A 12,862-nucleotide genomic window follows, 5' to 3' on the forward strand; every position below is an offset into this window, starting at 1 on the left:
CTGCTTATTGTTTTTAAAGATGTACAATCTAGCAGGCAAAAAAAAAAAAAAAAATGGCTTGAAAATTAATAAGCTAGAAACCATTGTACAAGCTTTGGCTAATTTGAGGTATAAACTCTGGCACTTAACCTTTCTCATCCTTAATTTTGAAAGTCAGGAAATTCCACTTCACTGGCATATTTTAGAGTAACTAGTCAGTTAACTTTTGGTAAATAACTTTGACCACTTCAAAGAGGCTGCAAAAAGAGATTATTAAATTATCACAAAACTTTATCTTGGAAAAACATTGGAAATACATAGAAACTTATAACTCTAGAACCAAAATGAGTTTGTCTCAGAATAGAGTCTCCTGCTTTATCCTATAAGAACTTATTCTCAGAAATCAGAAGTCGATCTAAATAATCTCCCTTTTTCTATATTACAGAATGCTATAAATAGAGAAGCTCTGAAATGTTTTTATGAGAATGAGAACAATGTCTGAAGAATCACACCTATCCCTGACATGCATAAAAATAAAAGTCATTCTACTTAAAATATTTTTAGATTTCCCAAGCCTCAAAGATGGTGCATATTTAACTGAGTATCTTCTTCATGCCAAACACTGTGCTGTGGTCTAGCCCACCGGGTCTCAGTTCTGCTGGGCTCAATACCCCTATTTTATAAACAATACTTTGTAACATTTGCTTTATAAGCCTGAAAAAATCATAGGTAATACAATGTACTTACACACCTAATTTCAAATAAAAACATTGGATAATGCCTAAACTTCAGTATGGAGAAAGTAACTTGTTATAAAGTAGTACATAACTTCAAACAGATATATGGGCACAACTACACCAAAACACATAATGATGAAGTCAGATGTCTATAGCTACAGATATAGAACCACTATGGATATGAAAACAGTATAGGCTGATGCAGGTGTGCTATATTTGTAACTCAAATACCATGAATGGCAATGCTTTCAGTGACATGATCTTCTAAAATGGTCAGTGTGGTAGGCAGAATAATGCCCCCAAACAAAGATGTCCAGGAGCCTGTGAATACATTACTTTGCATGACAAAAGGAACTTTGCAGATTTGACTACATTAAGGACCTTGAGAAGGGGAGATTATCTTGGATTACCCATGTGGGCCCAATTTTATAACATGAGTTATAAAGCTGCAGGACCTTTCCCAGCTGTGGTCAGAGAGAGGGCAGCATGATCACTCAGTGCTCCCTTGCTGGTTCTGAAACATAAGGGCTCTGGGCAAGGACTGGAGAGAGTTCAATCTAGAAGCTGAAAAAGGAAAGGCACAGGCGAATTCCTCCATAACCTGGGTATAAGGAAAGACTTTCTAACCATGACTCAAAATCTAGACATAATAAGACAAAATATTAATAAATTTAACTACAAAACAATCTTTTTTAAAATTTTTGGGGGCACAAAATAATTTATTCATACATACAACCAAAGGACAACTGACAAACTGAGAGAAAATACGTGCGGCACATATCAGAGACAAAAGCAAAATGGCTAATACATCATAAACTCAAAAACTGATGGGAAAAAAGGCCAAAAACTCAACAGGAAAGCAGGCAAAAAAAGTGAGTAAATAATTCAGTAAGAAAAGACATGATATAATGATATAATGACCCTTCAAAATAGAAAAAATTTTCAATTCTCTCACAATATAAGAAATGCAAATTAAAACTACTCTTTAGATACCATTTCTAAGTATCAAATTGGAAAACATGAAAAAGCTTGGTAGCCCTGTCTGTTGACATTGTTGATGGGAATGCAAAATAATATAATCTTTATAGAAGAAAATTTGGCAATTTCTATCAAACTACATATGCATTTACCTAGTAACCTCACAGTCCCACTTCTAGGAATTAATCCTGAAGATATACTTCTAACAATATAAAAACACGTATGCACAAGGTTATTCATTGCAACTTCGTGTGTAATTATAAAATGTTGGGGATAAAACTAATATTTAGGAGACTGGTTAGATAAACTCTGGTATGTCCATATGAGGGCATTAATAATAGGCAAATACAAATGAAGTATGAGGACGATCACTATGAAAAGGAAAGAGCAACTTCCCTCAGTTTACAATTTGTTACAAAATTCATAGAGGACACAGAATTTGCAAGCTTCACTTTTTCATCCCAACATCTACTATGTGCCCATTAAGGGAACAGAGAGTTAAACAGCACATTGTCCCTGCCTCCAAGGAGTTTACAAAGGATGGGAGAGACAAACAGCTAAATTCCATCAATTCCAAAATACAATTTTACATCTCTGAAATCAGGATGCACCTTCAGTGGACAGAATCTTACAACTGCTGGCCAGCTAATTATTCTCTGACCATGTCTGAACCTGGCTTTGTATATCTCTCTGTAGCAAAAAGGGATAACTATAACCCATTTATGGTTTAGTCAACAAATTAAAGACCACTTGGGAAAAGGAATCGCAGCTATTGCCTTAAAACATTTCTGTCAACACCTTCTGTTAAAATCAAGAAAGTACCAGTATTGAAACCTAAATGGCTATCAGTAGCTTGGAAGAATATCCTGGAAATGTCTGTTGTTGACAAAGCACACAGGATGCAGACAATAGTATGTGAAGTGACATGAACATCTACAGCTGAACCAAAAAAAGTCATACTCTGAAGGTAAAGAAGTTTTAGAAATGCTTCAACCATTCATCCCAGTTGTATTTTCTTTTTTCTGCATGCACAAGAGATAGATAATCTAAATTAAATCTGAAAGAGTTCTTTCATTAAGAATAAAATAAAACTGCTGATAGTCTTATGTCATAACTTAATTTGCTGCACTACTTTCTTATTGGAACACAAAATAATGGCATGTCTTATAATTGATGGCACATTGGACTTAATGAAATACAGTCATTATCACAGGACAGAGCCATAAGTGCTATCCAAAAGGACATTTAAGGGCCATTGAAACAAAGGAGTACATATAAATCAAACTGGGGACTTAACAGAAAACACAGAGATGGTAGCAGTGGAGCTAAGGCTTTTTTTTTCTTTTGGTTTTTTTTTTTTAATGTTTGTTTTTGAGAGAGAGAGAGAGTGAGAGAGAGAGAGAAAACGAGCAAGCAGGGGAGGGGCAAAGAAAGAGGGAGACACAGAATCCAAAGCAGGCTCTAAGCTCTGAGCTGTCAGCACCGTGCCTGGCCTGGCGCAGGGCTCAAATTCACAAACCATGAGGTCATGACCTGAGTCGAAGTTGGACCCTTAACCGACTAAGCCACCCAGGCACCCTAGGAGCTAAGTTTTGAAGAGCAAGCCAACTGGTCCTCAGGAGAAGGAGGTTCATAGAGCATGAATGGTGCAAGAAAGCATGGCTGCCTAACACATCAAGTCATGCTGAGGAGACCACAAATCATTCTTTATGACTGGAGTTCAAAGGTGAATGTTAGCTGTATGGGTTGAAGCCTCAAACCTGGCTAAGAGAGGCCTGGGGGGGACACCAAACAAAAAAAAAGCACTGTGCTAAGCAACAGAATTTGAATATTATCTTACAAACTACACAAAGCGATTCAAAGGCTAAAAGCAGGGGGAAAATAGAAAAAACAAAATTCAGAGCTGGAAGGATGGATTGGGAAAAACCCAGGCTGGAAACAGGTGGAAAGCCTAGGAGGCTTGATAAGTGAGGTGAAAAGGGCTGAGCTCCAGAAGTAAAGCTACTGTAGCAGGAACGTAGAGAAGTACTCACATAAACACCAATAAAAATGTGTTAAGGTTCTCAGCAATTAAAAAGAACAAACTACTGATACATACAACAATGTGGATGAATCTCAAATGCATTATGTAAGTGAAAGAAACCAGACTCAAAAGGCTATTTAAATCCATTTATACACCATTCAGGAAAAGGCAAAATAGGGATAGAAAACAGATCAGTGGTTGCCAGGTGGCAGGGAGGGGGTGACTACAAAGAGGCACAAGGGAATTTTCTGAGCTGATGGAAATGTCCTATTACCTCAGTTGGGGTAGTCGTTATACAACCGAATGTATCTGTCAAAATGGACTGAATTTTACTACATGTGAATTATACCTCAATAAAAGAAAGAAAGAAAGAAAGAAAGAAAGAAAGAAAGAAAGAAGAAAGAAAGAAAGAAAGAAAGAAAGAAAGAAAGAAAGAAAGAAAGAAAAAACAGTTGGTTGAGTGTCAGACTCCTGATTTAGGCTCAGCTCATGATCTCAGGGTTCATGGTATCGAGCTCCACATTGGGCTCACTGATGTTAAGGGCCTGCTTGGGATTCTCTTTCTCCTTCTCTCTCTGTCCCTCCCCAGCTTGCACACATTTGTGCAAGCACTCTCGCTCGCTCGCTCTCTCTCTCTCTCTCAAAATAAACACAAAAAAAATGTGATAAGGTGGATCACAGCCACACTCATTCATTCACATATTGCCAACGTCTGCTATTCCATTACAATAGTAGAATCATATTGTTTCAACAAGGTCCACAAAGACCAAAATATTTATGATCCAGCCCTTTAAAAAAAGTTCATCAACCCTGTTATAGAGTATTGTCAGCCATTTGTATGGTTCTCATTCAAAACAAAACAAAACAAAACAAAACTTAATTGTCCATAAAACGAAAAGGAAGACAATAACAGAATGTGCATAAATACTCTATTCAAACTAACTGGAGGAAAGAAATTAGTTGTTTTCTTTCTTTCTTTTTTTAAATTTATTTATTTTTAAGTTTATTCATTTTTGAAAGAGACAGAGCATCAGCATGAGCAGGGGAGGGGCAGAGAGAGAGAAGGAGACACAGAATCCAAAGCAGGCTCTAGGCTCTGTGCTGACAGCTCAGATGCGGGGCTCGAACTCATGAACCGTGAGATTACGACCTGAGCTCAAGTTGGACGCTTAACCAACTGAGCCGCCCAGGCGCCCAAGAAATGAGTTGTTTTCTAAATAGATCCTGAATTAAATCTCCCAAAAGGAAAGAGTATATATTCAGTTCTAAATAATAGCCACAGATTTCTTTTTATAAATGTTCACAAAATCCTCATGTTATAATCCCCGCATCTTCCAATTCAACCTATTGTTTAAATTATGTATTTGTTGGGTATTTTTTCCTATTTTTTTTTTAATTTTTTTTTTTAACATTTATTTATTTTTGAGACAGAGAGAGACAGAGCATGAACGGTGGAGGGGCAGAGAGAGAGGGAGACACAGAATCGGAAGCAGGCCCCAGGCTCTGAGCCATCAGCCCAGAGCCCGACGCGGGGCTCGAACTCACGGACCGCGAGATCGTGACCTGAGCTGAAGTCGGAGGCTTAACCGACTGAACCACCCAGGTGCCCCTCCTATTTTTTTCTTTTCAAGTTTATTTATTTTTGAGAGAGAGACAACGAGAGTGAGTAGGGGAGGGGCAGAGAGAGAGGGAGACAGAATCCCAGGACAGAAGCTGCCCTGTCAGGACACAGCCCGATGCAGGGCTCGATTTCATAAACTGTGAGATCATGATCTGAGCTGAAGTCAAGAGTTGGACACTTAACTGACTGAGCCACCCAGGAGCCCCAATATTTTTTCTTGTTGAAGTGACATGACACTGGCTTTTATTTAAGTAATTAGCTACACTCTATAAAACTGCTTCTTTATATAACTTCTACATGAAACAACTAGCTTTCCCATGTATTTGAAGTGTGAAGCGTGCATCCAAATAATTAGAGATGATATCACTTCTCATTTTAAGCTGCAAAATATGGATAACAAAGCTTGTGGCATTTTTACATAAAAATCAAGCACAGGCACTATGTGAAAAATTTAAAAATGTGGTAAGGAAAAAAATTATGCCAGATGCCTACAAATGATTTTGATATATATGAGTTGCACTCATTTCATTATTAATATTTAAAATGAAGAAATGTAATAGTGTTAGTATGCATAGGCAATAATCACAATGATGATTTGAAAATTAGTTGAGTATAAACTTGAATAACCTTTTCCAATAATGGTGATACATTACAGAGAGTTATCTATACTCTCTTGGTTCTAATAAAGTATATTTGTGAAGCAACTTGGAATGAGGTTGTAGTTTGTGGCTTTACAATTTAATTTGCAAAATTCCCTATGTGTGCAATTGTCACATGCTTAGTAGCACCCTGATGAAATCTACTGAGGTAACTATTCCATACAATTATACAATGTATAATATTTATAATCTTATAATTATAAATAACATTATGCACTATAACTTATCTATGAAATTTATGACAAAGAACATTATGGTTACTGGTCCTCCTAGCATGACTCTGATATTATAGGCAAGAAATATGAAATCATATTTAATAAAAATGTCCCTTCAAATTAGAAGGGACGTTTTATTCTGCTAACTTTTAAAATTTTATAATTGCATTGGGGCGCCTGGGTGGCTCAGTCGGTTAAGCGTCCGACTTTGGCTCAGGTCATGATCTTATGGTTTGTGGGTTCGGGCCTGGTGTTGGGCTCTGTGCTGACAGCTCGGATCCTGGAGCCTGCTTCGGATACTGTGTCTTGCTGTCTCTCTGCCCCTCCCCTGCTCATCCTCTGTCTCTCTCTGTCTCAAAAATAAATAAAACACTAAAAAAAATTAAAATTTTATAATTGCACTAAATTTTAAACTTTGATGAACTACAATAAATTTTAAAGCACATTCTACACAAAGGAGGTAGGAGACAAGACAACCTCATTATCAAGGAGAAACTGAAAAACACATGAGACAGGAGCCTTGGTGAGCCTGGGACTTGAAAAGGATTGCTCAAGTCAACAATTTTGATGATGATGACATACATTGTTGTTTGAAAATAACTTTTATAATGTAAGAAATTTAAAGGAGCTGAGGTAAGTAAATTCTTAGAGTGTAGCAAACTACTTAAATTCTTAGCTTTATGAAGGTTAGTCTATGTGGGGAAAGAAAAAAATATAAAGAAGACAGGAAGGATCACAGATTGCAGCAAAATAAGAAATCAAGAAAACAAGATGAGTTACACAGAATCATGCAGAAAGTCAGCCTCCAAGGTTGAACATTAACCATTTAAATAAATACAGCTATCTTACAATCTTGATGAGAGAAAAGTACAAAGTCAAGGCAAAGACAAGAAGCAAGTAAATAAATCCAAAACACACAGCAATGAAAACAAAGGAGAGAGAATGAAAGAAATAAAGATACTTCTGTATCTGGATGAACAGGAAGAAGTAGAAATTGTAGATTAAAGATAGAGAAGAGAATTTGGTTTGAGTTTAGCTCTAGGAAGAAAAACTTAACTGAAAAATCAAAATGATTCTAAGATCTGTTTTAGATAGTGATTATTTTCATTACAGGTCCCATGAACTTATTTGTGCTTAAATTTCTTATTGGAGCTGACTTGGCTTTTATACAAATAGTACTTTAACAAAAGAAAGATATCTCAGATCTGATGCTGTTTATGATGATGTGGAAAGAAATCTGGAAACATGCCCTTATCTGGTTGTGAAGGAAAAGAATAATAACTTGGATTTCTTTGACACTATGAAATCACTGGCTTCAACACTAAAAAAAGAATAACCAGTTAAAAGAATCTGACCTAACACTTGAGCCAAGTGATTTAAGATTTTTATAACCTATTATAAAACTTACTTTATGTACTGCCACAAATCTGTGTTAAGGCTCTGTTTTTCTTTTTCTTCATATGAAATCCAGTTCTAAAAATAGTCAAGTCTAAAAATAAAGCAAAACCCACAGATTAAGTGTAGCTTTATACATGTACAAATAACAGGGAAATCTCCACATCTTCTAGGAAAACAGATGTTGGGTTACTTATTCCCACTAAATTCTCTATGTTGGGTCAAACTTCCAGAATTTTTTCCATATTTTTCATTAATATGGACTGTATTATTATAAAACCCAAACCTGTCTTGAATTCTATTAAATTAGTTCCTCTGTCCCAGAGAGCTCAATGAGCTCTACTAATAAATATGAAAGTATGAACAAAGAGTCTTATATTTGATCTCAGGGGCTTGGTTTCTATCATGAAAACCAACTGATTAACAGTTTAAAAAATCTGCAAATGTCAATACAGTATCTATTGATTCTTTGATCCAGTTCATGCAGACAGACAGAAACAAACTCACCTACATTTTCACACTTCTCTATCCCTTTCTGAAGTCTATGCTTTCAAAAATCACTTTTCTTCTAGATATTCCTATAAAGACTAATGAGCAGAAAAGCAAAATTGGAAAAGGAGTTTCAGAATATGTGGTTTATTTGCTTATCTCTGTGCCAGTTTTCCCAATCCTCAATGGTAGCATCTTCCTACCTTTGTTTATCCATAAATCAACAAATTTAACAACAGAGTAAAAAAACCACATTAAAATAGTATTTTTGTTAATTTGCTGTCATTCTCCAATAATATATAAGAAGTCTGTTCTCAGCCTCTTAAACTAATGCTTTCAAATGTACAGATAACATTCTCAATGGCAGGATACTTTGGGTACTTTTCCAGTGGAGCTGAGATCTGATGATGGATACATACATACTCTCTTGTTTGGTTCTTCTTTTAATGAAGGGCAGAATGAGGTGACCATAATTTTCACACAGCTCAAACATATAATTTTAGGATGATTTACCACTACCAAATCACCATAAAGTGACTACAAAAACCTGAAACCGTATTGTGTGGAAAAATTGATGAGGCATAAATTAGTTCCAGCTTTCATTAGAATGAGTATTTTTATTTTAACATGAAGAAAATAATCATGTGTATAATTCTAGAAATAATACTATTAACAAATTAAGTTAGAGTCACAAAGAAAAGAAATATTGTCCTCAAAAGTTCTTCTCCATATGATTCGAAGTAGTGGCACTTGGGAAATACACTGTGCTTGTATTTATCCTTAATCTATAGATGGAATATAAGATATTTATAGTACAATTTAACTTATTTTACAAATATATCGATGATTTGGGTGTTCCCCCCCCCCCCCAATTACTTGGTAGAAAAGTATTTTCATTGGAAATTAAAAAGTTGATAATTAACAGGTTGGTGAGATGATAAAATATCATCCTCAGATCACTTCTAACAAGCTAACGGAAGGATATAGACAGATGAAGTAGCATACTGAGTTAACCATCTGCCTTCTGATCTCTGACAAAGACACCAAGAGGACTGATTCATAAGAGGGGAGGGTGTTCTTCATGGCATCTGCCATAAATTAAGTTTAAGATATACTCTCTCTCAATTTCCTTAACTGTCTTTAAAAAGCCAGTAGACCTAGAATCAAATCATAAAAACTCATTTCAAAATATATTTTCAGTGAGCTCCAAGACTTGCCACCTTCTATAGAGTGTAGAAATTCATTCTTTTCCCTACACGTGTATATCTAAAGACCAAGGATATCACTACTAGTTTAATCTCTTCACCTGAATTTTTCTTAGTGATTTCATAAATCATATGCTTCTTCACAGATTTTATGTAAACTCTGGCCAATTTAATCAATAGACACAAAGTACCTTAAAGCAGCATTGAAAGGAATCTTCTCAACAGAATCATTTAAAGTATGAGCTGTTAACATTTTCTATAATCCAAAGTCATAATAAGTAACTAGTTTAAACATCATTTTTCAAAAATAAAAACATTTTAACATAAGTATATTTAGTGTCAGTAATAATAACAAAGTTAACTAAAAAATAAACTAAAAAGGCAAACTACAATCTAAAATGTAAGTAAATAATATCACATCCACTCCCCAAACTGTTCAAAAATAAAAATGGAAACTCTGCCGTAAGTAAAAAGATACTATAATCAAAGACTAACATATAGAATCGATAAATTACGCAGTATGAAAATGTCTTAGGAGTGATCATTACAAACAAATACACGAAAGAAAAATTTACTGTGTAAAAACACCAGCTGTAAGTTTGATTTTTAATCATACCATATACAACATGGACATTCACAAAAACAATCTATTCAAAAATACTTAGGAATAAATTTAACCAAGAAGATAAAAGACTTATACGCTGAAAACTATAAAAGAAATTATTGCTGAAAGAAATTATTGAAGACAAATATATGAGAAGACATTCATGTTCACAGATTGAAAGACTTAAATATTAAGATGACAATATTACCCAAAGTGATCTATATATTCTGTGAAATTCCTATAAAAATCTCAATAGCATTTTTTTTTCATAAATAGAAAAACCTATCCTAAGATTCATATAGAAACCCAAGGGATGCTGAATATCCAAAACAACCCTGGAAAAGAAAACAAAGTTGGAGGTCTCACACTTCCTTATTTCAAAACTTACTATAAAGCTATAGAAATCCAAACAGTGTGAGAATGACATAAGGACAGACAGAGCAATGAAACAGAAGAGAGAGCTCAGAATAAACCCTCACATATATAGTGAACTGGTTTTTGACAAGGACGCTAAGACCATCCTATGAGGAAAAGAATGTCTTTTCAACAAATGGTGCTGGGAAAACTGGCTATCCACATGTAAATGATTTAAAGTTGGACCCTTACTTTTCTCTGTATACAAAGATTAATTCAAAACAGATCAAAGACCTAAATGTGAGATCTAAAACTATTAACACTCTTAGAATAAAACAGAGAAAGTTCATGATATTGGACCTAGCAATGACTTACTGTATATAACACCAAAAGCATAGGCAACAATAACAAAAAGATAAATTAGACTTCGTCAAAATTTAAAACTTTTGTGCATCAACAGATAGTATAAAGAGAGTGAAAAGACAACCTACAGAAAGGGGGAAAAAACATGTGTAAATCATAACAGAAAATGGGTTAATATCCAGAATATATGAAGAACTCCTACAACTAAACAACAAAAAGACAACCCAATTGAAACACAAGCAAGGAACTTGAATAGGCTTTTCTCCAAATAAGACATACAAATGGTCAATAAGTACATGAGAAGATGCTCAATTTCATTAGTCATTAGGGAAATGCAGATCAAAACTACAATGAGTTACGACTTCACACACTGCTGGTGGGAATGTAAATTGGTGTCACTGCTACAGAAAGCAGTATAGCAGTTCCTCAAAAAAGTTAAACATAGAAATATAATATGGTTCAGTAACATCACTTCTAGGTATATATATAATAAGAGTTGAAAGTAGGGACTCAAACAGATACTTATATACCAATGTTTATAGTCACATTATTCACAAAAATCAAAAGCTAGAAACAACCGTGTGTTCACCAATATTTGGATAAACAAAAGCCAGTATATCCATACAACAGAATATTATTGAGCCATAAAAAGAAATGAAATTCTGATATATGCTATAACATGAATGAACCTTGAAAACATCATGTCAGGTAAAATAGAGACAAAATGACAAAAAAGTGCTTGGTTCTACTTAAATGATGTACCTAGAATAGGCAAATTCATAGGGACAGAAAGTACCATAGAGGTTACCAGAGTCTGGGGTGGGGGATGGGAAGTTATCATTTAATGAATATAGAGTTTCTATCTGGAATACAAAATGTTCTAAAAATAAGTCAGACAAAGAAAGACAAATACCATATGAACTCATTTATATGTGGAATCTAAAAAACAAAACAAACAAAAAGCCAAGACAGACCTATAAATACAGAGAGCAAACTGGTGGTTGCCAGAGGGGAGGAGGGAGGGCGATGGACAAAATGGGTCAAAGGGAACAAGAGATGCAGGAAGGAAACAAAAAAGTTCTGGAAACAGATAGTAGTGATGGCTACACAACATTGTGAATATACTTAAAGCCAGTGAGTTGTACACTTAGAAACAGTTAAAATGGCAAATTTCATGTTGTGTGTATTTTTCCACAATAAGAAAATACTCTATTCAGTGAATACCTACTTATCTCCCATTGCTGCTAAAACCCATTTTATTTCGATTTCCAAATTACTACTAAATGCAGTCTGTGTATGTGCGCACATGCAGGTAAATTGAATCTCTCTTGAAAAACAGACACAGGTGCTGATATGGTGTGCACATTCAACAGTCTAAAATGCACTTTCAAAAGTTGCAAGTAATTACAATTGTACTCCAATTTGATTTTTATTTCAGTTATTTATGTAGACCAAAATTAACAGGTCATACATAACTCAAGGAAGAATATCCATAACTTCTACTGATGGTCTAAATATATATGTTTATAGTCCAAGTACTAAAAATGAACATCATACCTGATAGAGCATGATGGGTTCTATGTTGTATCCTAAGTTATCTGCAAAGTTCTTAGCAATGACCGTTTTTCCACAACCCTACAAATGGAAACACAATCATTCAAGGGAGAAGTCAAAACAACCAAAAGTTGGGAAACAGAAATCCGCAGTGAGACTGCTGCTATTCTTACTTTTCCTCCAATTAAACATATGTCCTTAACCATGTGTGACTGCATCATCTCAGCCAGTAGTTGTTTATGGCTTAAAGTCTGTACAAAACGCTCTGATGCACAAGGTTGACTTATTGGCCTGGTCCCAGCTGGCACCTATAATTAAAGAGAAGTAAATATAATATGCATATGTGTTTCTCAAAACATTAGTAAATGAAAGAACATAACTGCCATTTAGAAGCCCCTAATAATCCCTTGCTCAATTCAATTCTGTACTGTTTTTGATATTTCAATAGAGCAGCAACTATTTTCTTATTCACAGATCTGATTATCATTATCATCAACCCTCCAAATCAATCATCCCTCTAAAATTAAAGCCCTGTGCTGTCAGACATTTTCATAATAATCATGTCATTTGGGGGTTATTTATAACTTATAATAACAATGTCACTACTTGAGAATGAAGTTTTTTGTCCAAGTTCCAGTGCTAAGTACAGAATTTCAAGTCAGTCTACTGGGACTCTCCAAAGTCAC

The 12,862-nt window shown here is 34.9% G+C and overlaps 1 protein-coding gene across 2 annotated transcripts in view; it reads right to left on the bottom strand.

Annotated features, from left to right (window-relative positions):
- Positions 1-12,862, bottom strand: part of VWA8 (von Willebrand factor A domain containing 8) — a 365,498-nt gene that overhangs the window by 261,057 nt on the left and 91,579 nt on the right. For both annotated transcript variants that reach the window (XR_009611412.3, XM_060637082.3), the window contains exons 11-12: positions 12,350-12,484; positions 12,180-12,257 (exon numbers count right to left, since the gene is read on the bottom strand). Coding sequence is in view for 1 of the 2 variants with exons in the window: in XM_060637082.3 (XP_060493065.3) it covers positions 12,180-12,257; positions 12,350-12,484 (213 nt within the window). In the remaining variant the exon portion in view is untranslated. The remainder of the gene's footprint in view (positions 1-12,179; positions 12,258-12,349; positions 12,485-12,862) is intronic.

This window comes from Panthera onca, chromosome A1, assembly GCF_046562875.1.
Source record: "Panthera onca isolate mPanOnc1 chromosome A1, mPanOnc1 haplotype 2, whole genome shotgun sequence".
In the NCBI taxonomy this organism is placed as follows: Eukaryota; Metazoa; Chordata; class Mammalia; order Carnivora; family Felidae; genus Panthera; species Panthera onca.